This window comes from Mastigoproctus giganteus, chromosome 13 (genome assembly GCF_048544385.1).
Source record: "Mastigoproctus giganteus isolate SK-2022 chromosome 13, ASM4854438v1, whole genome shotgun sequence".
Taxonomy (NCBI): Eukaryota; Metazoa; Arthropoda; class Arachnida; order Uropygi; family Thelyphonidae; genus Mastigoproctus; species Mastigoproctus giganteus.
In genome coordinates, this window is record NC_143587.1 from 143900873 (window position 1) to 143928375 (window position 27503).

General features: G+C 38.5%; 1 protein-coding gene across 2 annotated transcripts in view; it reads left to right on the forward strand.

Moving 5' to 3' along the window:
• The window catches only part of aux (cyclin-G-associated kinase), a 703221-nt gene that overhangs the window by 41947 nt on the left and 633771 nt on the right, over nt 1-27503 (forward strand). For both annotated transcript variants that reach the window (XM_090387776.1, XM_090387775.1), the window contains exon 2: nt 5065-5126. In XM_090387776.1, the coding sequence (XP_090243902.1) occupies nt 5065-5126 (62 nt within the window). The remainder of the gene's footprint in view (nt 1-5064; nt 5127-27503) is intronic.

A 27503-nucleotide genomic window follows, 5' to 3' on the forward strand; every position in this document is an offset into this window, starting at 1 on the left:
GGATAATTGCAAATTACCTGTTTAACTTTTATTTCACTGTGGATGGATTTTCTGTGATTTTGTGTAGGAGGGCTTATATGATTTGCTCTCTTCTTTTTTGTATTTATACAGGGTGTTTCAAAAATGGGCAATAATTTAAAGGTGAAAAGTACAAACTAAAATCGGCAAAAAAGTCCCAATGAACATCGGGCCGCAAATGAACTGTTTGAGATAATGCACATTTTCTGTTAAGATCTGCCACTGACTAAGGGAGCACTCTGGGAGGGTAGTCTGTATTGCTGAGACCTTGTACACGCTGGATGTGGTTGCGGTACAGTAATTGTCAATGTAAAATTCGCCACGCGCTGGATATGGTAGTGGTACAGTAATTGGCAATGTAAAATTTGCCACACACTGTACACGCTGATATGGTAGTGGTCCCTCAGCATGAATTGTTGAGGAGGCTTCCATCATGCAGTGGGTTGATAATGGCTCTGCACTTTACCTTTTTTTTTTTTTTTTAATTGGCGATGTAAAATTTGCCACACACTGCTATGACTCAGTACACACTCTTGCAGAGCAACCCTTGTCAAAATTCCTGGATTTTGTTCTATTCTTTATAACACCCTTTCCTCAACATCAGGTGTTTTGCTTCTGGGCCTACCTGCTCATAGTCCATGTGCGAAGCGCCCATGTTCTCTAAGGCATTGATGTACCCTGATGATTGTGACTGTTGGGCTGCTGTCGGTGGGGAAATGCTCCTTGGTACAAATGTGCACTGCCGTTGGCTTTACCATACATGAAATGCATATCCACGTACTCTTTGTTGCTGTAACCTCTTTCCATGTTGACTATCCTTTGACAAGTACTAGTATTCCTGCTACATCTCAGAGCATTGAGAGAGGGGGAAAGAGAGAGAATGAGCATAACCTAAACAAACAAGTCAGTGGTGGATCCCAACTAGAAATGTGCAATATCTTGAAAAAGATTCACTTAATGTTTATTAGGCTTTTTTTGCATATTGTAGTCTGTATGGTTCACCTTTAAATTATTGACCATCACTTTTGAAACACCCTGTATATGAGTAGAACTCCTTTAAACTGTTCTTAGCTGTCTTCTGCAGAGATTTCTTTTGCTTGGCTCTACCCATCTTATCCCATTGTTGGTGTTGTCACTTAGTTTTAACTGTCTTATGAGTTTCTTTCTTACAGTAATCTGTAACTATACCATGCTATTTTCCTTTTGCTTACTAGGACCTACCAATTGTCATTTCGTGTCAGTAAATTTCCATATTTTATTTTAATGTTCTTCCTCACTGGAACAAATGTGTTTGTAACTTCCAAGATAAATCCCTTAAATATTTCCTATAATGCATTTTTATATGACAGTATATAGTTATCATTATAATATTAAAGAACTGGAGAAATACTTAAATCTATTATAGCCCCCTCCCCTTCCCTTCAGAATTTAAGCACTAGTCGTTCTCTTTGGTTACCAAAATTTCCTTAGACATTACCCAGTTAATGGCATCGTTGTCACTGTCCATGCCGCTCTGATCCTTGGTGAGAACCAAGTCAAAGATATTTGTACAACTTGCTCTCTCTCTCTCTCTCTCTCTCTCTCTCTCTCTCTCTCTCTCTCTCTCTCTCTCTCTCTCTCTCTCTCTCTCTCTCTCTCTCTCTCTCTCATATGCTGGAATACGTAACAGTTATCCAGGTGGTTCAAAATACTAATCTACTTGGTGTATTGCTAGTCATGATTTCCAACTTATAAGAGGTAAGTTTTATATCCATAACAGATTGCTAATTCAATTGGCCAGTAGAGATTTTTATCATAATCCTCATGGCTATGCATCCTGTAACCCACCACCACTTGCATCTTTCTCTTTACCACTTGTGATCTTACCACTTTACCATGCCATTGTTTATGTAGACTTGATCAGTCTTCAAACAATGTGGCAGTTTACAGGCAACATTTTGTAAAAAGTTGCATTAACTGCTAATCCTTTCCCCTCCTTTGATTTCTTTGATTTACTTTTAATTTACCCAGTTTTTATGCAACAGTCATAGTTTTGCATAACATTAAATAAGGAGTATTCACTAAGAAAATAGTGAAAGCCAATTCATAGTTTTGTATAACATTAAATAATAAGGGGCATTCACTAAGAAAATAGTGAAAGCCAATTGGAGCAGTGCAAAATTTCAGTTGGATGACAGCTGCATTATAAAAATACAGGTAACTGTATTTTTACCTGTATTATAAAAATACAGGTAACTGTATTTTTACCTGTATTATAAAAATACAGGTAACTGTATTTTTATAGTTAGGTTCCTATAAAATCTCATGTAGTGCAAAACCGTGTTATATGGGACTAAGAAATAATACAAAACTGCGGGTTATGTTCCAACAGCTAACAAAAATACATAATTTTTTTTGTAACTATCAGAAACTTAATTTTTATTAAAAATAGTAATAACTGAACAAACGTCTTACAAACTGTGATACATAATATGTCAGTTAATGTACGTTCATTTAATATTCTTCCTCTTTATTGCTGCTAAGTGCAATCAAACAAGAATGTTTTCTCTGTTGCAGAATATCTTCACCTTCTGAACTTTCTTCTGCAGCATCAAGATTTCATGTATCTTCTGCTCTCCTTAAAATATCATTATTCTGGGATTATTTGCTTTTGCTTGATAGATCTTTGTAAATTGCATGGTATGGAGCTAAGCATTTTTGAGGCTCCATTTTGAACTTCGTGTTCCTTCCAGTCGAAGGATCTGCATTAAAAAAAAATAAAAGATTCTAATTGCTCGGCTAAGTTTATACCTTGCCATATGCTTTTTAGTGTAAAATTTGGGACTTCAGAATTTCATATGCGCTATTATCCTCTGAATTGATTTGGTTTACCTCCTATGCCATTTCCACCAAATCTGCTTTGCCAGCCTCTTTTTTTTACCAGTAATTTGTGAATGTCTTTAGTAGTGATATCATCAAAACCTTCCCTTCCTTCCTACTTAGGAAGTTCTATTATCACATCGATTCTGTTTTCTGCCAGTTCGACGATATTTTCTAAATGAACTGACCCTGGCCATACATTTTTCTAACATGTACACGTTGACGGTTTTACTCCTTTGAGTGATAAAAGCTATGATTTCGATAGTCCACAATTGAAAAATGTTTCCATGCCTCCATCACTTCAATAGATTTGGAATAAATTTTTTCCAAAATCCATTGTAGCGATTTTCTGATGTAATGAGTTTTAAAGGTAGATATAACACTTTGATCTAATGGCTGAATTAAAGAAGTTTATTTAGAAACATTACTTAAACATTTTGGATGATTTAAATCTTTTGGATGGCCTGGTACGTTATCCAATAGTAATAAAACTTTGAAATTTAGATTTTTCCGCTTTAAATAGTTTTCCACGGTTGGCACAAAAGAATTTAGAATCCATTCTTTAAATTAATTGGCAGTTACACAAATTATGTTTAATTTCCTTAGCCATAATTTATGGGTGGAATTTAATTGACAACAAAGAAATTACTACAATACGGTTCTTAAGAACAAAGTTTAGTAATACATACCCGGAAAAATTTAATAAAATACGGGGATTACCCAATTTTTTTTTTTTTTTTTTTATTGCATACCGACTTAGAATGGAAATGCTTGCATAGAATAGAAATCTTGAAAAATTACATCCGACATAATAACAGGTTTTTCCCCACACAAAATCTCAAAAATACCATGTTATGCAAGGTTTGCCGCAATTTTTTCACCGTATTATATAAGTACCATGCTTTGTGAGGATTGCCGTAATTTATCAATCGTGTTAGAGTGAAACCGTGTTGTAGAAGTATGTTATATGGGGGTTGCCTGTATATTCATGTAGAATCATTATGCAAAAAAAGGTACAGTATCATAGTATTAAAAGAAAAAAAAAAAAAAAAATTGAGATAAATCTATCTAGATTAGCTAAAAGAAATGTGGAAATTTATAAATACCATATTTTATCTTTATTTTGATAGGGCAACAATTCAGATCTGCAGCCATGGCAGTCACATACATCTGCTTTACTATTACTTTTTTTTAGAACATCAGGAGATACATAGTGAATACCGCATCTGTAAATGTTAATAGCTCTGTAATGCTTGAATTGAATTGATGGCTAAGGTAATAAAGTGAGAATCACGGGAAACTTTGGTAAACTTACAGGGCAAATTCGTTTCTTGCTACCACAGTTTCTCCTTGAATTCTCGGTAAACAGATGGTGCATGTTATCAGTAGTGGCAGTAGAAGTTGATAACAATGTATTGATTAGTTTTTTCTCATTATTAACAGCTGATTATTGGAGTTCATGAGTGGGCTGAAATTTACTTACCGGTACACCCTCCAGACTGCCTGGCTTAGGATGTTTATCCCCCCCTTCCCACTGTTTTAACCTGATAGGAAAACAACTTCTACTGCCACTACCAATAACATGCACCGTCTGTAGAAGTAGTTTTCCTATTTTAAAACAGTGGAAAGCGGGGGATAAACACTCTAAGACCAGTCAGCCAGTCTGGAGGGTGTACCTGTAAGTAAATTTCAGCTGCGAAGGCATTACATTCATGAACTCCAATAATCTGCTTTTAATAATGAGAAAAAAATTAATCAATACATCGCTATCGACTTCTATTGCCAATACTGATAACACGCACCATCTGTTTACTGAAAATGCAGGGATAAACTGTGGTAGTGGGAAGCGAGTTTGCCCAGTAAGTTTTCTGTGGTTATCGTGTTGGCTTTCTTTACTTTCATTGAATAGATGCATATTTGTGTAACACATTCAACTCAATCATGGAACTAATGACCACCTAAAAACCTAGAATTGGGGGCTGCTGTTTTTGCAGAGAGTGAGTGTGTGTGTGTGTGTGTGTGTGTGTGTGTGTGTGTGTGTGTGTGTGTGTGTGTGTGTGTGTGTGTGTGTGTGTGTGTGTGTGTGTGTGTGTTTAAAAGATGGAATTTCTATGCTGTTTAATATAAATTTTGTATTCAATAAATTAAATTGAATTAAATTTATTTAATTTTATTTAAATTTTTTAGGAGGCTTTGGATATGTTTTTGTGGCTCAGGATTTATCTACTGGTAAAGAATATGCACTTAAGGTAACATTATATTCTAATTTTTTTTTTTGAAACAAGGTTAGAATTTTAGAAATTATTGGTTTTTCAAGTCACACCTTGATGGTGTTGTTAATATTGAAATGGATGGATTGAAATTTGTTTGCAGCAGAGTTGACAAAACTGACAACCAATGGATTACCAGTTACACTTGAGAAAAGGTATACATTCTTCATAGGCTTAGTTCGAAAAAGTTTTGTTTTTCTTATGGAATGAAATTCATTTCCAATTTTGCTATATAACAATGATCTGCACTGGGTTCCTTCACAAATGTCCTTTTGTTAACTCTAATCAGGGAGGCAAAGCTAGATTTTAGGGTATAGGAAAAAATCGGTTCGAGAATATAGTTAACCTAAATAGTAAGTGAAGAAAATGCATTGACTGGGATGGTATAAAGTAATTGAAGGTCACTTTGTAAAAAAAAATTATGGCAACATTAACCAAGGCAACTGTTGTGATAATTTAAATAAATGCCATAAATAAATGCCATGTTGATTACATTATATTATAATATTAGCATTCCTGCTGGTTTATACAGAAATATTAATGTTATATTTATTTATATTTATAACAAAAAATGATATTTACACAAATGATTTACCGTATTTCCCCACGTATAAGACGCACCTTAATTTTGGGGCCCGGAATTTGAAAAAAAATGTATTACATAAAGTTATTGAACTCAAGTTTTATTCATCATAAAATTCATACAACTCCTCATCACTGTCAAAACTCCCATCCATTAGCTTGTCCTCATTTGTGTCTGATGACGAATCACTGTCTTCATATATTGTCTCGTCCTCAGTTCCATCTATGGCATTTGAAATGCCACACTTCTTAAATGACTTGACAACGATCTCAATCTTGATATTATTCCAGGATCTTATCACCTAGGTACAAACTGCTCCCATAGTTGGTTTCTCTTCACTCTTCCTGTCTGGCGACAATTCCTTCAAATTGTCCCCAGAAGACTTCATCCATTGATTCCATTTGTCTCTCATGGCAGCTTTGAAGAGTTTGTTAATGCTGACATCAAGTGGTTGGAGCTGGGATGTCAAGCCTCCAGGTATGACGGCAAGTTTTGTTTTTTGCTCTGCAGCAATCTTCTTTGTGTTTTTTGTTGTGTGCCCTGAACTGATCAAGCACCAATAGGGCAGGTTTGCAAAAGAGCCCACCTGGTCTCCTGCTCCAAACTTTCTCAAACTAGATCTTCATCCCATCCTGATCCACCAACCCTTGTCATGAATGTGGACAATCACTCCTCGAGGAATGTCTTCTTTTGGCATTGTTTTGCGTTTGAAAATCAGCATAGGAGGCAGCTTGGTTCCGTCAGCACAACAAGCTAGAACAACTGTATAATGGCTTTTTTTTCATGTCCACTTGTCTTTACAGTTACAGTTTTCACCCCCTTCTTATCAACAGTTCTGTTACTTGGGACATCAGATTGAAGGGGGACTTCGTCCATATTTGCAATCTGTCCCAACTCAAACTGTGTCTTCCGACATTGGAAGACAAAACGATGAAATTAAAGGACCTTCTGCTCATAGCTTTCAGGCATCTTTTGGGCAAGTCTGGTGTGTGTGTGTGTGTATGCATGCTTAGTCCATTCCGTTTCATGAACCTGAAGCACCAATTGTGTCCTCCTCCTTTGAAATCAGTAACTTCTTTTTCATCAGCAGTTCTTCTTGCCTCATGCTGAACCATCTTTGTGGACAGGAATTCCAATTGCCCTTTGCTCTTCAATCCATATCTTCAATTCCCTCTCTAAATCAGGTCATTTTGCTGACTTGCCTCTCATGGCCTTCTTCTGTCGTGGCGTTTTCAGTAGGATTTCTTCTTCCCGTAGCCAGTCTCGGATTGTTTTCTCAGTTGGAGGAGGACCAAACTTACATTCAGCAGCACGATTTCCATTCACTTTTGCAAACTGGATCACTTTTAACTTGAATTCAGCGCTGTAAGAAAATCTTTTCTGAGCCATTTCTGGGCAGAACGTGGCAAAACGTAACCTAATATACCGGTAACAAGTGCAAAACAATGAGCGAAAACACAAGCGCGAAAAAGCGGGAAATGCAAGTAAAAAAATCTACAACCACTGTATAAGACGCACCCAGTTTTTAGACCCCAAATTTTTCGAAAAAGGGTGTGTCTTATACATGGGGAAATACGGTATGTAGATGGATGCTAATTAACTCTGCAGTGGAACTGCAACTGAATTTGTAGACCAGACTTGGGGGGGAGGTACAAAACATAAATCGTGGTTCTCTGCTGGACTGCAGAAATTAATTAAATTTGAGAAGGACATTACGTGGAGTATTTTTAGACCCCAAATTTTTCGAAAAAGGGTGCGTCTTATACATTGGGAAATGTGGTATGTAGACGGATGCTAATTACCTCTGCAGTGGAACTGCAACTGAATGACAAAACTGTCTTTATTAATCTTTCTTACCAAGTAAGAAAGATTAATAAAGACATTTTACTGCATGACATGTTTGATTAATTTAATGGTATGAAAAGGGCAGATTGGAGCAACTAGACTCAAACAATTAGCAATTCCCCATTAATAGTTAAATAAAGTTGTTACATTTCAAATTTCTATGTTGAAATTCATCTTTGGGCCTGAATTTTGGGTTCTATAAAATTATGAACAAAGAGAAGTTAACACAGGATGAGACTGAATTACATGGACTCTATAACTAAATTGTTTTATTTTTTAAAATTTTTTTTTTTTATTTAAAGAATTAGAGTTTAAAATTAAACACTGAATAGTCTGAAAATTAAACACTTCACTAAGTATATACATTAAGTCCCCGACTTGCGTAAACCTGAGTTACTTAACTTTGGGCTTGCACGTAAATATTTTTTTCACTCAAATTATTGTTGTTGTTATTTTTTTTTTAGGGTTGTAAAATTTAAAACAGTAAAAAAAAAAAAAAAAAGCAATCAATAACGATGAACATGCATACGTAAATTGCACAAGTGAGATAAGGAGTAACAAGCTTAAAAAATAGGAATGAAGAGAAGATTCTGAAAATTTACTTGTTTCTTTATATGACTGGATGTTTCAATGAAGGGGACACACATTTTACCATAATAACATAAAAACCCACAACAATTTCAGCTATCAGTATTATTGCAAATACAATAAGATCAAGTTTACTACCAGTCCCACCATTGTGAAGGTGCAAGCAGAGGTTTGTAATTAGATTGCATTAACAAAAAAGCCCAATAAAATCGGAAAGTGCAAATTGTTTTTGTTGTTTTTTGGTAGTGGCCACCAGAAATGTGCTTTAGTAAAATGTGAGCTTGTACGAGGTGATAATAGTATGTTTCCTCCTTAACCTGTGAAGTTCTTTACAGAAAATTTCATTTTGATGGTGCTGACTAAGAGAATAAGTGACAGCTGTACTAGTAAATCTACCAAGAAAAGGAAAGCAATCGATTCGGATCAGAAAATTAAAATAATAAGAATGTATGTAAATGGTCAAATATTAATAACAATCACACCAAATTTATATTTGTCAGTGTCAACAGTGAACACAATAATAAAGGACAAAGACAGAATACGGAAGCAGTGAAGGGATTGACACCAATGAAGTCAACTATAATAACCAACTATAATTTGGCCCTTGAGGTTGTCAGAGACATTCTCTTAGATATGCCAGACAAGCCGTACTTGCTACCTGGGAGTCTAAAACACTGATGGAACTGATATTGGGTCCAAAACCAAAAGTCAAGTAGACCCAATTTCAGCGAAGTCCGGATGGTCTGTGACAGCCAAATATTCTGCTTGCACCTTCACGATGGTGGGACTGTTAGTAATCTTTGGTATAACCACCATGCACAAGCACACTATGAGTGACCACCCAGATGTGAACCAACGTAAGCAGGGGTCGAAGTGTGACATCCACACACATGGAGGAATGCTGTTCCTCTGTGTTACCAGGCAATACTAGGTGTTAGATAACTCTCATCAACTGGTGCAATACCACCACTTTGCTTATTGGAGGCTTGAAGTGGTGGAACTCAAGTTTAGTCTTCAGAGCTAAGTTCCGGTCAAACCTTCTCCATCTAATTGCTGCTATGGATAAAGGGGTGGTTGAGGGGGAGAAGACAGAGAGTGGTAATCAATGGACACTGCTCATCGTGGACTAATGTTATTAGTGGAGTCCCTCAGGGCTCAGTGTTGGGTCCATTATTGTTTTCTGTATTTATAAATGATATTGATGATGGTATATGAAGCTTAATGTCCAAGTTTGCAGACGATACAAAGGTTGGCAGGGTTGTCAAGGACACTACTGACACTATGCTGCTGAAACAGGATCTGGAAAGGTTGAGCAGATGGGCTGAGAGGTGGCAAATGAAGTTTAACATTGACAAATGTAAAGTACTACACATGGGAAACAGCAACCCCAGAGGAACGTATCAACTCTGTGGTACTACACTGACAATGGTAGAGAATGAAAGGGACTTGGGGGTGGTTGTGCAGGCAGATATGAAGTTCTCTGAGCAGTGTAGACGGGCTGCAAGAGTAGCTAATGGAGTATTGTCAATCATATACAGGAATTTTTCCAGCAGGAATTCTACCCCTTGTGCAAGGCTCAAGGAGTAGAATTTTTTTCAGCCTGGACTGTACTTGTTAACAGGAGAGATTGCTTCTACAGGGATGGAATACACTTAAATAGAAAGGGTGCAAGAATATTTGCTGATGCTATCGAGGCAGTGTTAGGTGGGTCGGAAAACTGCTAGCTTGGGGGGGGGAGACAAAGACGAATAGATTAACAGTAGCCACTGGCAGAGGTGAAAGAGATTCTTGCACTGCTTCTATTGGAATGAGCAGAAGCCTGAAAAACAAGATGCAGGATATTTCAGAGACTGCCGGGAGTCATTGCGGTACAAGTAAATACATGGGTTGTGTTAGGATAGCTAAGAATAGAAATAGGTGCATGTATACTTGCGTGTACACCAATGCTAGGAGTTTAGTAAATAAATTTGATGAATTTGAGGTATTGCTCAAAACATCAAAGGCAGATATTGTTGGGATATCAGAGACGTGGTGTCACACAGATATAAGGAATGCAGAACTGGAATTTGGGGAGTACAGCGTCTACAGAAAGGATAGACTGGATAGGAAGGGAGGAGGGGTTATGCTATTAGTTAAGAAATACATAAAATCCAAGGAAGTGAAGCCAGTGGACATTGCTGGACAGTGCAGTGTCGAGTCAGTTTGGTGTGACATAAGCATTGGGAGATCAAAATTGAGAGTAGGTGTGTGCTATAGGCCTAATGACTCTGATGAGTATAATAAGATACTGTACAGGGAAATAGAGTGGGCCAGTAAATCAGAGAGTCTTATAATGGGAGATTTTAATTTCCCATATATTGACTTGGAATTTGGGGGCTGGTCACTCACACACTAGCAAGGCTTTTGTGGATTTATTGGATGATTGTTTTCTACATCAGCATGTTCAGGAGGCAACTAGAGGGAAGAATACTCTTGATTTGATTATCAGCAGTGATTCTTCAAGCATTAAGAATCTGCAGATAAATGAACCACTAGGTGGCAGTGATCACAGTGTGTTGAAGTGGGATTTACTCAAAGAGGTAACTACCATTAGGGGTAAAGGGGAATGGGTTATTGCTTTCGTAAAGGCGACTATGATGGACTGAGACAGTATTTAAATTCTGTACAGTGGGACCAACTGATGATGTTACCAACAGCAGGTGCAAAGTGGGAGGCATTCAGGGAACTTATCTTGGAGGCTACTAGGCTGTACATACCAACTAAGAAATATTGTTCAAGGTTTAGGCCTAAATGGATGTCAGATGAACTGATGAGGCATATGGCAGGGAAGAAACATGCATGGGATACATACAAATTAACACATTACACAGAAGCCTATGATAGATACAAGTTGATCTGTAGCCAAGTTACAAAGGAGGTTAGGCAGGCGAAGGCAGATTACGAGAAATCTGTGGCAAGGGATGCAAAAAAAACAGCAAAGAGTTCTTTACTTATGTAAACTCTAGAAGGAAGGGGATGAATCACATTGGTCCACTTGATATTGATGAGTCAACTATTGATGATCCTGCTCAGGTAGCTAACAAACTAAATGAATATTTTGCATCGACATTCACACATGAGGAGTTATTTGGCGAGGGGAAAGCCAGAGGTGTATTCAACTCTAGCAGTAGTAAGCTAGAGAATCTTGTAATAACTGAGAGTAAAGTGGAGGAGAAATTGTTGAAGATAAACACAACAAAGGCACCTGGGGTGGATGGGATCTATCCAGTTATATTAAAGAAAGCAGCAAAGGAAGTAAGCAAACCCTTAGCCATAATTATGAGAGCTTCCTTGGACTCAGGGAAGGTACCCACAGACTGGAGATGTGCAAATCTCACCCCAATTCACAAAGGAGGATCAAAGGCTGACACAAGTAATTATAGACCTGTGAGTTTAACTTCTGGTCCAGGAAAATTAATGGAGGCACTAGTTAATGAAGCACTGCAGGATCATTTAGACAAGACGTCAGCTATAGCTCGGACACAGCATGGTTTTGTTAAGGGGAAGTCTTGCCTGACCAATTTGATTGGATACTATGATGCAGTCACAAAGGAACTGGATGCAGGGAATAACTTTGATATTATATACTTGGATCTTAGAAAGGCTTTTGATACTGTTGCACATGGAAGACTGCTGCACAAATTGGAGCAGTGTGGCATTGGAGGCAAATTGCTGCTGTGGATAAAGGGGTGGCTGAGGGGGAGAAGACAGAGTGGTAATCAATTGACACTGCTCGTAGTGGACTAATGTTATTAGTGGAGTCCCTCAGGGCTCAGTGTTGGGTCCATTATTGTTTTCTGTATTCATAAATGATATTGATGAGGGTATATCAAGCTTAATGTCGAAGTTTGCAGACGATACAAAGGTAGGCAGGGTTGTCAAGGACACTACTGACACTATGCTGCTGCAACAGGATCTGGAAAGGTTGAGCAGATGGGCTGAGAGATGGCAAATGAAGTTTAACATTGACAAATGTAAAGTACTACACATGGGAAACAGCAATCCCAGAGCAACGCATCAACTCTGTGGTACTACACTGACAGTGGTAGAGAATGAAAGGGACCTGGGGGTGGTTGTGCAGGCAAATATGAAGTTCTCTGAGCAGTGCAGATGGGCTGCAAGAGTAGCTCATGGTGTATTGTCAATGATATATAGGAATTTTTCTAGCAGGGATAAGGAGGTGATTATTCCCTTGTATAAGGCAATGGTCAGGCCACACCTAGAGTACTGTATACAGGTCTGGAGGCCTCATTTCAAGAAGGATGTAGAGCTGCTGGAACGAGTACAGAGAAGGGCAACAAGATTAGTGAATGGAACAAAGGGGTGCTCTTATGAAGAAAGGCTTAAGTTTTGCAAATTACAGTGTATGGAGACTAGGCACCAGCGAGGTGATCTGATAGAGGTGTATAAAGCCTTGAATGGTTTGAGCATGCTGATGGGATTCTTCCTCTCGCTCAGAATAATCACCTGAGAGGGCATAAATTCAAATTGAGGAAAGACAGATGTAGGATAGACGTGCGGAAATTTGCCTTTAGCCAGCGGGTGGTTCGTTGGTGGAACAGACTTCCATCCCTTGTCGTGGAAGTTGATAGCCTAAATAAGTTTAAGGCTTAGCTGGACAGATATTTTGAACGAACAGAGGGGTGAAGTGGTGTTTTTTTTTTTTTTTTTGGCTGATGCTGCATAAGCTTGCTTTCTTGCATCAAATGCCTCTACTAATGCTAATGCTGTCTACCGTCAAAAGGATGTCAGAAGGATTTTGACGAATCTTGATGCTAAGAAAGCTCCAGGTCCGGATGGTATTTCTCCACATGTTCTGAAAACCTGTGCTCCTTAACTCCCGTTCTTTGCCACCTTTTTTCACTTTCTTATTCCAAATGTGTTTTTCTTAGTGCTTGGAAATTTGCTCATATTCAGCCAGTTCCTAAAAATGGTGACAAATCCCTCTCATCCAATTATCTTCCCATTGCAATTACATCTACTCTTTCTACAAGGGGATAATCACCTCTAGCAGGAAGTGATTATCCCCTTGTATAAGGCAATGGTCAGGCCACACCTTGAGTACTGTATACAGGTTTGGTTGTCTCATTTTTAAGAAGGATGTAGAGCTCTTGGAACGAGTACAGAGAAGGGCAACAAGATTAGTGAATGGAACAAAGGGTTTCTCTTATGAAGAAAGGCTTAAGTTTAGCAAATTACAGTGTCTGGAGACTAGGCACCTGCGAGGTGATCTGATTGAGGTGTACGAAGCCTTGAATGGTTTGAGCATGCTCAATGCAGATGGGATTCTTCCTCTTGCTCAGAATAAATGCCTGAGAGGGCATAAATTCAAATTGAGGAAAGACGGTTGTAGGATAGATGTACGGAAGTTTGCTTTTAGCCAGCAGATGGTTGATGTTTAGCCAGCAGATGGCAGATGTGCCGCCATGCGGCACAACATCGCTTCACAATAAATGTGAGGGCAGGTATGGTCGGTGACTGCTTAGTCGGCCCATACCTCTTACCATCCTGCATGAACTCTGCTAAATATCAGATCTTTCTTGAACAAGTTCTACCAGCGTTACTTGATGATGTTCCAGCATATGTGAGACGCAACATTTGGTTTCAACATTATGGGCGCCTGTCCATTATGGAAGGTGTGTTCGTGACCATTTTTGTTTTTCAGTATATATAAAATATATAAATAATTAATTGATAATATATATAAATATTTTTCTTCATTCTTCTGAGGATAGGCGCCTCCGTAGCCAGGTGGGAAGGAGCAGCAGTGCGTAGCACACGCTTCTTGATTAGACCAGGGTTCGAGCCCGTCACCACCAAATACGGATGATGCGGAAAGGTCAGGAAATGGCCACCGCATATCCCGGAGCAATATGGCCTAAGCTGCTAATGCTCCTAAAAACCAAAAACAACATCTTCTGAGGATATGTGGTTTTTGTAATTTTGGCATATCAGGGATATAGAAAAAATATTTATTAGTCATTCCCAAGTTATGTAAAGCTCGACTTACGTAAGAAGTCCTGGAACGTATCTCTTACGTATGTCGGGACTTACTATGTATGTCACAGGTACCAATACAGTATAATAAATGACATTTGTGAAAATTTACCTGAGTTTAGGTTGCTATAAATTACTATAAAGCTCAGGAAAATTTCCCAGATATTATTAGCATTAGCATTAGTAGAGGCGTATGATGCAAGAAAGCAAGTTATGCAGCATCAGCCAAAAAAAAAAAAAAAAAAAAAGCGCAGTCTTAAATTTATTTAGGCTATCAACTTCCACAACAAAGGATGGAAGTCTCTTCCACCAACCAAGTACCCGCTGGCTAAAGGCAAACTTCCAAGGCCCCGAGTGCCAAGCGATAGTTCCCAGGTGATCTTTCTAGTGCAATCATCTAGCGATTTTCCCAGGGCGAGTACTAGTGCTTTCATAAACCCTCCACCACTTTCACCATTACTGCTGACCGCTCGCAACGTTACTGCTAACCCCACTTGCAACGTACTGCTCTCCTATTCTTCTGATCATTTGGTCACTGGTTGGCACCGCTGCTGCCTCCACGTGGCGGGGTCAGTAACCTGGGAGAAGAATCACCCTCTCCCTGGGCTAAAAGGAGCAAGCATGGATTTGAATAATTTTCTGCCATTAGAGCTTTCAAGCTTAAGATTGGAAATGTCTGATGTCAATGACACTAATCAACTGAAAAGAATTCGAAGAGAAACGCAGTGCAATGAGATGCTAAACTTTCGGGTGATACCCTCTCTCTCTCCAACCAGCCTGTAGGCAAGTTATCACCATTTGTTGTCCAGAGATATTTGGAATCCATTGCTGGAACACCAAAAATGGTTAAATGTCTACAATCAAGAGACCTCCTGATAGAAACAGCATCATCCAAACATTGTGAGTGGCTGCTGAAAACAACAGCTTTTGGTGGGATGTTAAATTACATTACGTTAAATTCGTCCAAAGGTGTCATCACAGAATGGGACCTAATTACAGTGTCTGAAGAAGAATTAGTTAAAAAAAATTGAGCAATCCAAAGGTAATCAGCACCAAACGTATAATGACTAAAAAAGATGGAAATCTTGTTCCAACTCGATCCATAATCTTAACTTTCAACACCCCAGAATTGCCATCATCAGTAAAAGCTGGCTATTTAAATTTCAGAATTCGGCCTTATATCCCTAATCCCATCCGATGTTTTAAATGCCAGAAATATGGACACTCCCAGCAGGCATGTAGAGGTGATGCCATATGTCCTATATGTAGTTCCAAGGAGCATATTCAAGCAGATTGTATAGCTTCTACTCCCGTTTGCCCGAACTGTAAAGAAAGTCATTCAGCCTTTTCAAAATCATGTGAAATGTAGAAAACAGGAATGAAAATACAAAAATATAAAACAGAACATAAAGTGACATACCATGAGGCATGCAGACAAGTTATGTTGACAATGCCCAGCCATTCTTATGCATCTCATACTAGAAGCTCTCACTCAACAGCAGCTCAAACTGACGTATCGATACCACCCAACACATCTATAGTTAACTGGGTTAAAACTACATTAGCAAACTCTGGAAAAAACACACCTCAAGCTAAAACCAGTGAAGCGACCAACACTCCAATTAGCATCCTGACCGATAATGCAAAGGTTTTGCTTGACAATGAACAATTGAAAAGCACTAAAGAAAGCAAGAAAACTGAATCGCCTACCAACAGCATGGAAGTCGATGTTCATTCAGAAATTGAGGAACCCATACTTGAACTCCAAGCGAATGACACAATGAATATTGGAAGCCCCACCTTCCCAAAAAAAGGACCGGAAAAAATGCTGCTCATTCAAAAAACAGTCAGATGAATCATCCTCAACAAAACCTAAATGTTGCACACCTTTTTACAATGGAATTGCAAAAAGTAACTGGGTTACTTTTTGTTGCAACACAATATAAAAGATCTAATTAACCAGTTTTCTCCAGTTATCCTATGTCTCCAGGAAACTTACCTAACCTTACAAATTTCTCCTTCGATAAAGAACTACTGCCTTTATCGAAGCGATTGTAATACAGCTAATGCTCCATGGCGGTGTGGCAATCCTCATAAATTGAAAGATCCCAAATAAACATATCCCTCTTCAGACTGAATTAGAAGCTGTTGCTGTTCGTATAACTCTCCATATTGCCATAATGATTGTCTCAATATACTTACCGCCAAACCATGCTTACTCTTTAAAAGACCTGGAAGATCTCATCATACAGATTCCTCCACCTTTCTGTATATTAGGAGATTTTAATGGACATCACCCCTTATGGGGCACTCCAAAATAATTTAGATAAATGGGGTAGACTCATAGAAAGACTTCTAGAGGCCCAAAACCTCACCATACTCAATAGTGGTGCACACATACAACTGCCAAATAGACACACCTCAGCAGTTGATCTCTCAATTAGTTCTCCAGTACTGGTCCAACTATAGAGTGGTATGTACTAAAATATCTCATGGGTAGTGACCACTTCCCAATTGTTTGTAACCTGCTCACTACAAAACCACCACTCCGATTTCTAGGCAAAATGATATATCTCTTTTGGTGATTACCCTGACTTCTAATCTCTCTTGGCACAAGCACATTACAAATATTGCTTCCACTGCATCTAAAAAACTTGGTTTTCTCTTTCGCTCTCGGCGTTACTTTTCTTCCAAACAGCTGTTCACTCTGTATAAATTGCAAATCTGTCCCACCATGGATTATTGTTCCCACATCTATAAATTCTCTTGGATTATTGTTCTCATGGATTATTGTTCCCACAACTATAAATTCTCTAAAGCCAATTGGGCCAAATTTCAGTCAGCAATCACTCTGGACAAAAAAACTATTAAACTACAGTCCATAGATAAAGTCACTGATTATATCACATCCTGTATTTTAGTTGCCGCTAAGTACTCAATTCCATTATCAAATCCCCTGGCAAGACGGCACTTCAACTACTGGTGGAATGAAGAGTGCACAAAAGCAAAGAAGAAAAAAAACAAAGCATTTAATTTATTCCATCTATCTCCAACTACACCCAATCTAGTTAACTATAAGAAGCTAAGGGCGAAAGTGCGTTTCATTCAAAGGAAAGCCAAGAAAGATTCATGGACTCAGTTCACATCTACTATCAATAGAAACACGGACTCCCGGTTAATATGGTAAAAAATTAGGCAGCTTTCTGGGAAGTTTCCAACCATCCCTTCCCCAATTCTTTCTTACAATGGGCAAGAATTTTCTTCTCCTCTAGATATTGCAAATTCCTTGGCCAAAACCTTTGCCCAAGTCTGAGCTGCTTCAAACTACTCCAGAATTCCAGAAGATTAAGACCACCACTGAACAGAGATCCATGAACTTTCGGATATCACTATCACTTCCATACAATCAGCCTCTTCAATATTGTGAACTTTTACAGGCCATTAAAACAACACGAAACAGTGCTGCTGGGACAGATGGCATATATTATGTCATGCTGCAGAATGTCGATGAAAAAAACTTACAACTGCTGCTACTCTTTTTTAATCGGATCTTCCTGGAAAATATTTTTCCAACCTCCTGGCACCATGCTACAGTTTTAGCCTTTTTGAAGCCCCTCCAATCCTTATAGTTACAGGCCAATCTCTTTGTCAAGTTGCCTTGGTAAAATTCTCATAAAAATGATCCACAATCGACTCATTTGGATCATTGAAACCCAACATCTACTGAGTCCACATGGCTTTCGCCAGAACAGGTCATCCTTAGATCTTGGTAAAATTTGCCTTGGTAAAATTCTCATAAAAATGATCCACAATCGACTCATTTGGATCATTGAAACCCAACATCTACTGAGTCCACATGGCTTTCGCCAGAACAGGTCATCCTTAGATCTGATGATCAATGCTGAATCTAAAATTTGCAATGCCTTTGTAAAAAACAAACACCTTGTTATGGTCTCCATAGATATAGAGAAGGCATTTGATACCAGCTGGCAGTATGGCATTCTCAGTGACCTTCATACTCTTGGCCTACACTGTTGCAATTCACTTTTGTAATCAGCGCAAATTGCATACAGACCCTGAACTTCGGATATCAAACTGCACCATTCCAGTTGCCAATAATATCAGATTCCTGGGATTGATCCTTGACAGCAAGTTAAACTTCTCTGAACACATTAAATCAATACGCACTACCTGTCTGAAAAAGTTGAACATGCTAAGAGCTTTATCTGCCCTGTCTTGGGGAGCAGATCGTACAACTTTGCTGCTCTTATACAGAGCACTGATTAGATCCTGTATGGATTATGGTGCTCTAGTTTATGATTCTGCATGAAGGAGAGGCGCCTCCGTAGCCAGGTGGGAAGGAGCAGCAGCGCGTAGCACACGCTTCTTGATTAGACCGAGGTTTGAGCCCGTCACCACCAAATACGGAGGATGCGGAAAGGTCAGGGAATGACCACTGCATATCCGGAGCAATATGGCCTTAGTTGCTAATGCTCCTAAAAACCAAATAACAAACATCTGCATGAAGGAGTGTATTGCGTTGGCTGGATCCTATACAACACAATGCATTGCGGATTGCTCTTTGTGCTTATAGGACATCTCCAACCTATAGTCTATACACTGAAGCTCATGAGCCCCCTCTGCAGAAGAATGTTATTACTTAAATATGCAGCCAAAATACAAAGTTGCTCTCCGCATCCTATTCAGCCATATCTCTTTAATCCACCATTTCACAATCTCTATAGAAATAAACCAAGTAAAATACCACCAGCAGGCCTACGGCTCCTTGAAATAACACAAAATTGGAATGTTCCTCTCTACAATAGGCAACAGGTTAAAAATTACTCTCCTCCACCATGGACCACCTGTCTTCAACTGAAATGTGATACATATTTTCTACAACGGGGAAAGAACTGTCTACCGACTGTCTAAATATGCAACAACTCCATGCTAGCCATGTTCAACACTATGCTGACTTCCTACCGATATATACGGATGGTTCCAAATCTCACTCAACTGTTGGAGCAGCAGCTGTGTTTCCCCCTGCTACCATATCAGCTTCTCTTCCACCTGAATACAGCAGCTTTTCAGCGGAACTATATGCAATTCAGTTAGCTCTAGAAAATTTGACTCTTCACCCATCTGCAAAATATTTAGTTTACACACACTCTCTCAGCTCAATTAGAGCAATGCAGAATCCCTTTCATAAGGATCACCCTCTTATAAATAAGATCAGGAGTTTGCTGTTGAAAATTGAAGACCACCAACAACTAGTGAAGTTTTGCTGGATTCCACCGCATGCAGGCATTAAAAGCAGTGGGATTCAAATAATTTAACAACCGGTTTGCTGCCCTAATGACCGTTCTAAGTATAAAAAAACTATATACCGAAAGGTAGTTTATTATTTCGTGCAGTTAATACTTAAATAAGAACAGTAAAAGAGTTCCACAAAACTAGATTATTTGCTGCATGATTCCTTTCGCCTCAAAGGTGGTACTTGTGCATATGTCCGTTCTGATATTCCCTGTCAGAGACTTGGCAATTTGGAATCTCCTCTCTTTGATCTTCCCTGGCTTAAAATCTCTCTACCTCATTGTGTCAAATTCATCTGTTGTCTCTACTGTTCTCCCAACTCCACTAATCACTTGGAGCTCTTTGACTTCCTCTCTCTGCAACTTGACTTTCTCCAGTCCAACTTTCCTAACAGTGAGGTAATTTTCCTTGGTGATTTTAATGTTCACAACTCCAGCTGGCTTCCGTTTTCTAGTCACACCGACCCAGCAGGTCGAGATGCTGAGGCTTTTGCAATTACCAATGATCTAGCACAGATTGCTCATTTACCTACAAGAATACCGGATAATCCTAAGCATACAGCCAATACGCTTGATCTTTTTCTCACAAACAACCCTTCTAAGTACATGGTCAAAGTGAGAGGTCCTTTAGGCACTTCAGATCACAACTTGGTGATTGCCTTTTCTCCAATGGAATCTTTATCTCATGGCTATTTCCAACCTCGTGTTGTTTGGCATTACAAGAATGCAAAATGGGATGACCTGCGAGACTTCTTTTCTTCTTTTCCTTGGTCGGATTACTGTTTCAAAACTTCTGATGTCAACGTTTCCTGAGATCGTGTCATTGAAATTATTCTTGCAGGAATAGAATCCTTTATCCCACACTCCACTTTAAAATCTCGTCCTTTATCTAAACCTTGGTTTTCCAATGTGCTAAGGCTGTTCAAGAGAAGAATGTTGCATATCGTAATTGGTTTCTTTCTAATTCTTCAGTTTCATTTTCTGCCTACACCAAAGCTCGCAACAATTGTAAAGCAGTTATTAATCAGTCCAAACTTGAGTTTGAACAGGCTAAGAGTAGAAATGCTTGGTTACCATTAGGGCAAGAAGCCCTAATGGTAACCAAGCATTCTGGTCTCTTGCCAAAGCTATTGGCCGCAACTTTTACCTATCTCTGCTCCCACCTCTGTCCAAACCAGATGGTTCTGTTGTCACTTCAGCCAAGGATAAAGCTGACCTGCTGGTATCCCATTTTTCTTCCAGCTCATGTATTAATGATCTTGGTAAAACACCTCCCACCATTCCCAACACGCTCCATTCAATGCCTCCTGTTGTCTTCCGTCAAAAGGATATCAGAAGGATTTTGATGAATCTTGATGCTAAGAAAGCTCCAGGTCCGGATGGTATTTCTCCACTTGTTCTCAAAACCTGTGCTCCTGAACTTACTCCTATTCTTTGCCGCCTTTTTTCACTTTCTTATTCCAAAGGTGTTTTTCTTTCTGCTTGGAAATTTGCTCATATCCAGCCAGTTCCTAAAAAGGGTGACAAATCCCTCCCATCCAGTTATCATCCCATTGCAATTACTTCTACTCTTTCTAAAGTAATGGAGAAATCAATTAACCACCAACTCTTAAACTGCCTAGAAACCTTCTGTCTGATCAACGATCGCCAGTATGGATTCCGTCAGTGTCGATCCACTGGTGATATTCTGGCTTATGTTACCAATTTATGGACTAATTCAATGGAAAGGTTTGGTGAAACACAAGTAGTTGCTCTTGACATCTCAAAGGCTTTTGATCGTGTTTGGCATAAAGGTCTTCTAAACAAGCTTCCATCTTATGGTTTGCCAACTGTTTTTAGTAATTGGTTATCCAGTTTTCTCTCTGATCGCTCACTGAGGGTGATGGTAGATGGCTCTCTGTCTTCTAACTTCTCCACTAATGCCGGTGTCCTCCAAGGTTCAGTTCTTTCCCCCACTCTTTTCCTCTTGTATATTAATGACCTTCTTCCATTGACTGGAAATCCTATCCATAGTTTTGCCGATGATAGCACATTGCATTCCACTTTCCATTTTGAGAAACTTTGTCCTGCTCAATCAGCTTCAACTTCTCGAAAATCTGCTACCAATTCCTTAAATACCGATCTTCAGGTAATTCTCCAGTGGGGCAAAGACAACTTAGTTGATTTCAACCCTTCTAAAACTCAGTCTTGTCTTATATCTCGCAAAAACGATTCTTCGGCTCCTATGCTTATCTTTAGTGACACTCCGATTTCTAGGCAAAATGATATCTCTTTTGGTGATTACCCTGACTTCTAATCTCTCTTGGCACAAGCACATTACAAATATTGCTTCCACTGCATCTAAAAAACTTGGTTTTCTCTTTCGCTCTCGGCGTTACTTTTCTTCCAAACAGCTGTTCACTCTGTATAAATTGCAAATCTGTCCTACCATGGATTATTGTTCCCACATCTGGGGTGGTGCCCCCCAAAACCTCTCTCTGGCTTCTTAATTCGATTGAGAAGAGGGAAGTTAGGTTAATTAATGATTCATCTCTAACAGAGTCTCTCCACTCGCTTTCTCATAGACGTACTGTTTCTGCTGCATGCCTCTTCTACAGATACTTCCATGGGCACTGTTCTTCTGAATTGGCTTCTATAATTCCCGCTCTCTCTTTCAAAACAGTCCGAACACGTGCCGCCACCAGCCAACATCCATTTACTGTCCAACTTCAAATCCACAGAACCAACTTTTCATCTTCCTCATTTATTCATTCAACTGCCGTTTTCTGGAACAACCTTCCTTCATACGTATTTCCTGAAAATTACAATCTACAGAAGTTCAAGTCCAATGTCAACAAATATCTTCTTTCGTCTTCTCAACCTCCAACCCAAGCATGATACTAAGTACTATGGGTTCTAATACCTCTCGTGTTTGGGGTTCACATAATAAAAAAAAAAACAAATAAGAAAGAGTTTTAAAATATTAATGAAAAAATATTGAATAATACCTGACAAAAAAAAATAAAACTGTTATTTAAGATATTTCCATATTGCTTCTTGATTGGTGTCCTCACTTGCAATTTTCTTTGCTTTTATCCGAGCATCATCGGCTGAGTGATTTATCCTTAACCACTGTAGGAATAGGATCCCATTCCTTTAGAGGTAGGCCGATTAGACTAATAGTCATTGTGTTTGATATATTAGAAACAGTTAGGCGACTTCTTTTCTCTGAACATATTATGTTCATCTTTGAAAAACCCCTTTCTGCTTCTGCTGAACATACAGCAATTGTTCTGACAATATTTTTACCTCTTTGAACACTTTCAGGAATTGCATAATTCTGGGAATTTTTGAAAATGTTTTTCAAGAAATCTCGATAATCATTAATATCAATTTGGTAATTAAAAATGTCATTAAATACTAGCAATTGTTCTTCAGCTGCCTTCCATGGAACTAGTACTTCTTCAATATTCCTGTAATTTGGCTCCAAAAAATTGAGAAATTGTAATTTATTCCTATCTTGAAATTGACTTCAACTTGCTTTTAAATGTTCACGATCCATTAGTCTTTTTTTTTTTCAAATTCGTTAGGATGTTTTCTAAAAGTCTTTCCTGAGGAAACCCGAGACAAATCGATGATTTTCTACAAATTTTATATTTTTTAAGGTTTCTGAAGTAATTAATTCATCAACTTTTTTTTTCATATGGACTCTTTTCCTTTCCAAGCATTTGAAATGCTTTAATAGATCTTATCATGACTTTTTCAGCCTTCATTATGTCTATATTTATTGCTTGAAGTGCATTTGAAAGAAGAGAAATTTCGTTTAAAATATCAATCATCAATGCCAAATCAGTTATAAAATATATATTTTCAAGATGGGCAGCCATACCTAAGTACTTTTTATTTGAATAAAAATAATGATGTAGCGCTGGATAAGTGCACCACACAGCTAGGGTTGACCTTAAACTACAGGCAGCCCATCTTAGTCTCAAAACTCCACCAATCTTTATAATTTCAATTCCAAGTTCGGATATTTTGGAAAGTTCAATTTGGTTCTTATTGGATTGATGAAAAATAGTATATATCTTATCAATAAATATTGTAAAATGATTTACTTTCTTTGTTTCCTTTATCGAATCATCTAAAACAAGATGGAGGCAATGATTTAAACAGTGCCATATTATTATGTTTGGAAACTCTTTCGCAATCCTAGTGATCACCCCAGATTTTCTCCCAAGCATAATGCTGGCACCATCGGAGCAAAATCCTATTAAATTTTTTTCTAGGTAGGGAACATTATTTAACTACCTAGCCCAACATTATTTAAACCCAACATTATGTTGGGTTTAAATAATTACTACTCGAGGTAGTTCACAGTTTCAGCATTTCTTATTAAGTTGTTTGGACCTAAGTACTAAACGAAACTGTTAGGTATTTCTTTTGGTCTGGGTGCTCCTTGAAAAAATTACTGAGACATTAAAGGCGCTGTGAACCGAGAAACTTTGGCAACCTCTGACATAAAATACACAATGAAGAAATTACTGTTGTGGAAATATTTGAACAGTGTTGACTTTCTTTTCATCAATCAATTTCTGATAGCCGACAACAATCTTCTATGGGCCCTGGCGAAATAAATATCTCAGAGAACATCAAACCTTTTGTTTGAGGTTCTATGTGATACGAAAGATTTCATCTAATTCTTTTACCGTTATCTCCTTCGCGGTAACATTTTCATCTGGCTCATTTAAAAATTTGAATTTTTAAATGCAAGTCTGCATTGACTTTATTAGCAGGAGACAAACATATCTTCTTCCGATGGTTGATGGAACACACCGAGGCGGGCAGCAGGCAAACGTTTGTTTATTGACCGTACGACTCACTGTAAGCTTAATGCGCGATTCAAATCTTTTTCAACTATCGCATAAAAAAAAAAAGATTGCGTTAACTGTAAATTTGTAAAGTGAAAAGTGGTATCATTTTTCAAATAGCGTTAACTGAATATCGCGTTAATCGAACTCGCGTTATGCGAGGCCTGGCTGTACTTTTCATTTGTCAATGTTAAACTTCATTTGCCACCTCTCAGCCCACCTGTTCAACTTTCCTAGATCCTGTTGCAGCAGTATACTGTCATTAGTGTCCTTAACAACCCCGCCAACCTTCGTATCGTCTGCAAACTTGGACATTAAGCTTCATATACCATCATCAATATCATTTATAAATACAGAAAACAACAATGGACCCAACACTTAACCCTGAGGGACTCCACTAATAACATTAGTCCACGATGAGCAGTGTACATTGATTATCACTCTCTGTCTTCTCTCACTCAACCATCCCTTTATCCATAGCAGCAATTTGCTTCCAATGCCATACTGCTCCAATTTGTGCAGCAGTCTTCCATGTGCAACAGTATCCAAATCCTTTCTAAGATCCAAATACATGATATCAGAGTTATTCCCTGCATCCAGTTCCTTTATGTCCACATCATAGTATCCAATCAAATTGGTCAGGCAAGACTTTCCCTTAACAAAACCATGGTGTGTCTGAGCTATAAATAAAGTTTTGTCTAGATTATCCTGCAGTGCTTCTTTAACCAGTGCCTCCATTAATTTTCCTGGAACTGAAGTTATACTAACAGGTCTATAATTACTTGTCACCCTTTTTTTCCTCATTTGTGAATTGGGGTCACATTTGCACATCCCCAATCCATGGGTTCCTCCCCTGAGTCCAAAGAAGCCCTCATAATTATGGCTAAGGGTTTGCTTACTTCCTTTGCTGGCTACTTTAATATAACTGGATAGATCCCGTCCACCCCGGGTGCCTGTTTTATACTTTATTTTCAACAATTTCTCCTCCACTTTCCTCTCAGTTATTACAAAATCATATAGCTTACTGCCAGAGTTTAACTCACCTCTGGCATTCCCCTCCCTGAATAACTGCTCATGGGTGAATGTAGATGCAAAATACTCATTTAGTTTTGTTAGCCACCTAAGCAGGATCATCAACAGTTGAACCATCAATATCCAGTGAACTCTTTGTTGTTTCTCTTTGCATCCTTTTCCAAGAATTTCTCATAATCTGCCTTTGCCTGCCTAATCTGCTTTGTGACTTGGTTACAGACCAGCTTATATCTATCGTAGGCTTCCATGTCACCCATTAATTTATATGTATCCCATGCATGTTTCTTCTCTGCCATGTGTCTCATTAGTTCATCTGACATCCTTTTAGGCCTAAACCTTGAACAATATTTCTTAGTTGGTATGTAAAGCCTAGTAGCTTCCAAGATAAATTGTTTGAGCGCTTCCCATTTTGAATTTGCTGTTGGTAACATTATCAGTTGGTCCCACCGTATAGAATTTAAATACTGTCTCAGACCACCGTAGTCGCCTTTACAAAAGCAAAAACCCTTCCCTTTACCCCTGATGGTAGTTACCTCTTTGAGTGAATCGCACTTCAGCACACTGTGATCACTGCCACCTAGTGGTTCCTTTATCTGCAGATTCTTAATGCACGAAGAATCACTACTGATAATCAGATCAAGAGTATTACACCCTCTAGTTGCCCCCCAAACATGCTGATGTAGAAAACAATTATCCAATAAATCCACAAAAGCCTTGCTAGTGTGTGAGCGACCAACCCACAAATTCCTGTCAATATCTGGGAAATTAAAATTGCCCATTATAAGACTGTGTGCTTTACTGGCCCACTCTATTTCCCTGTACAGTTTCTTATTATACTCATCAGAGTCATTAGGCCTATAACACACTCCTACTCTGAATTTTGATCGCCTAATGCTTATGTCACACCACCAAACTGACTCTACACTTAATGTGTTGTATGGCTTCAGTATCCATACATCCTGTCTAGTAGTGTATATATATTTATTGAAGTGTAATGTCTATTCAGTATTTAATTAAATTTGAATTCTTTAGTATTCAATTAAGCAATAAAAAAATCTTATTTTGCTATAAATTGAGTTCATGTTATATAGTATTAACTTCTCCTTGTACAGAATTTTATAGAACCCAAAATCTGTCACAAAGATGGATTTCAACATGGAAACTCAATGTAGCCAATTTATTTATTTATTTGGACTATTTGAGTATAATTGTAACAGTTTATCCTTTTTATACTGATAAAGGCTCCAGGTGCCAAGCAATTTCTGATCAAGTGAATTAAGCACCTTTTATTGAACTAGAAAATCATCCTTTAAAGTTTTTATCAACATACAATTAGAAACCTACTTTAGTCGATTAGGATAGAAAGCAACCTTCTGTTCCGCTTTCCCCCACCCCTTGTATGTTACTAATCTCTTAGTGCTTGGTGAAAAGGTGGCATTACTCCTGCCTCCATGTGGCATGGCTGGGAACCTGGAAGGGAAAATGTCTGCCATCCAGGGCAAAATGGAGCAAACTGACTCTGAAGCCCAGAAATTCACTGGATCCACGGATCCACAACCTGAACTTAGTTCTATTAGAAAAGATGATAGAAGTGACTGTCTGCAAAGAGACAAAAACCTGACAAAATTTTTACATACCCCAGCTTACCTGATAATTCATTTGATTACAGAGAAAGAATAGGCCAATTTCCATCCTTTCTCATGCAGAAGAGCCTTGAGAATTTTGTCATTCCAGCAAAAAATGGTAAAAGAGTAAAATCATGTTATCTAGCCCATCCTTGGAACTTTTTGCTGATGAAGTAGAAACTGATCACCAGCATTTCTTCCTCAAAAAAGGATAAATCCAAGACTGAGAAAAGTAAGTCCTTGACACTTTGAAAGTTCACCAACAGATCCACCAAGGCCACATGATGGCTAAATTCATATGAAATTGTAGTGGGTTCTGGTGAATTATAGATGAAATAGAGGTCCTCCTGCAAAAGCCTGAACCAGTTTTCTTTTGCTTGCAGGTCTATCTGAAGGCAAACGAACACATCTTGCATCACCTGTATGAATGAATCCTAGTAATCATCAATAAGAATAGAAGTGGGAATGGGTCCTGCTGGAGGTGTTGC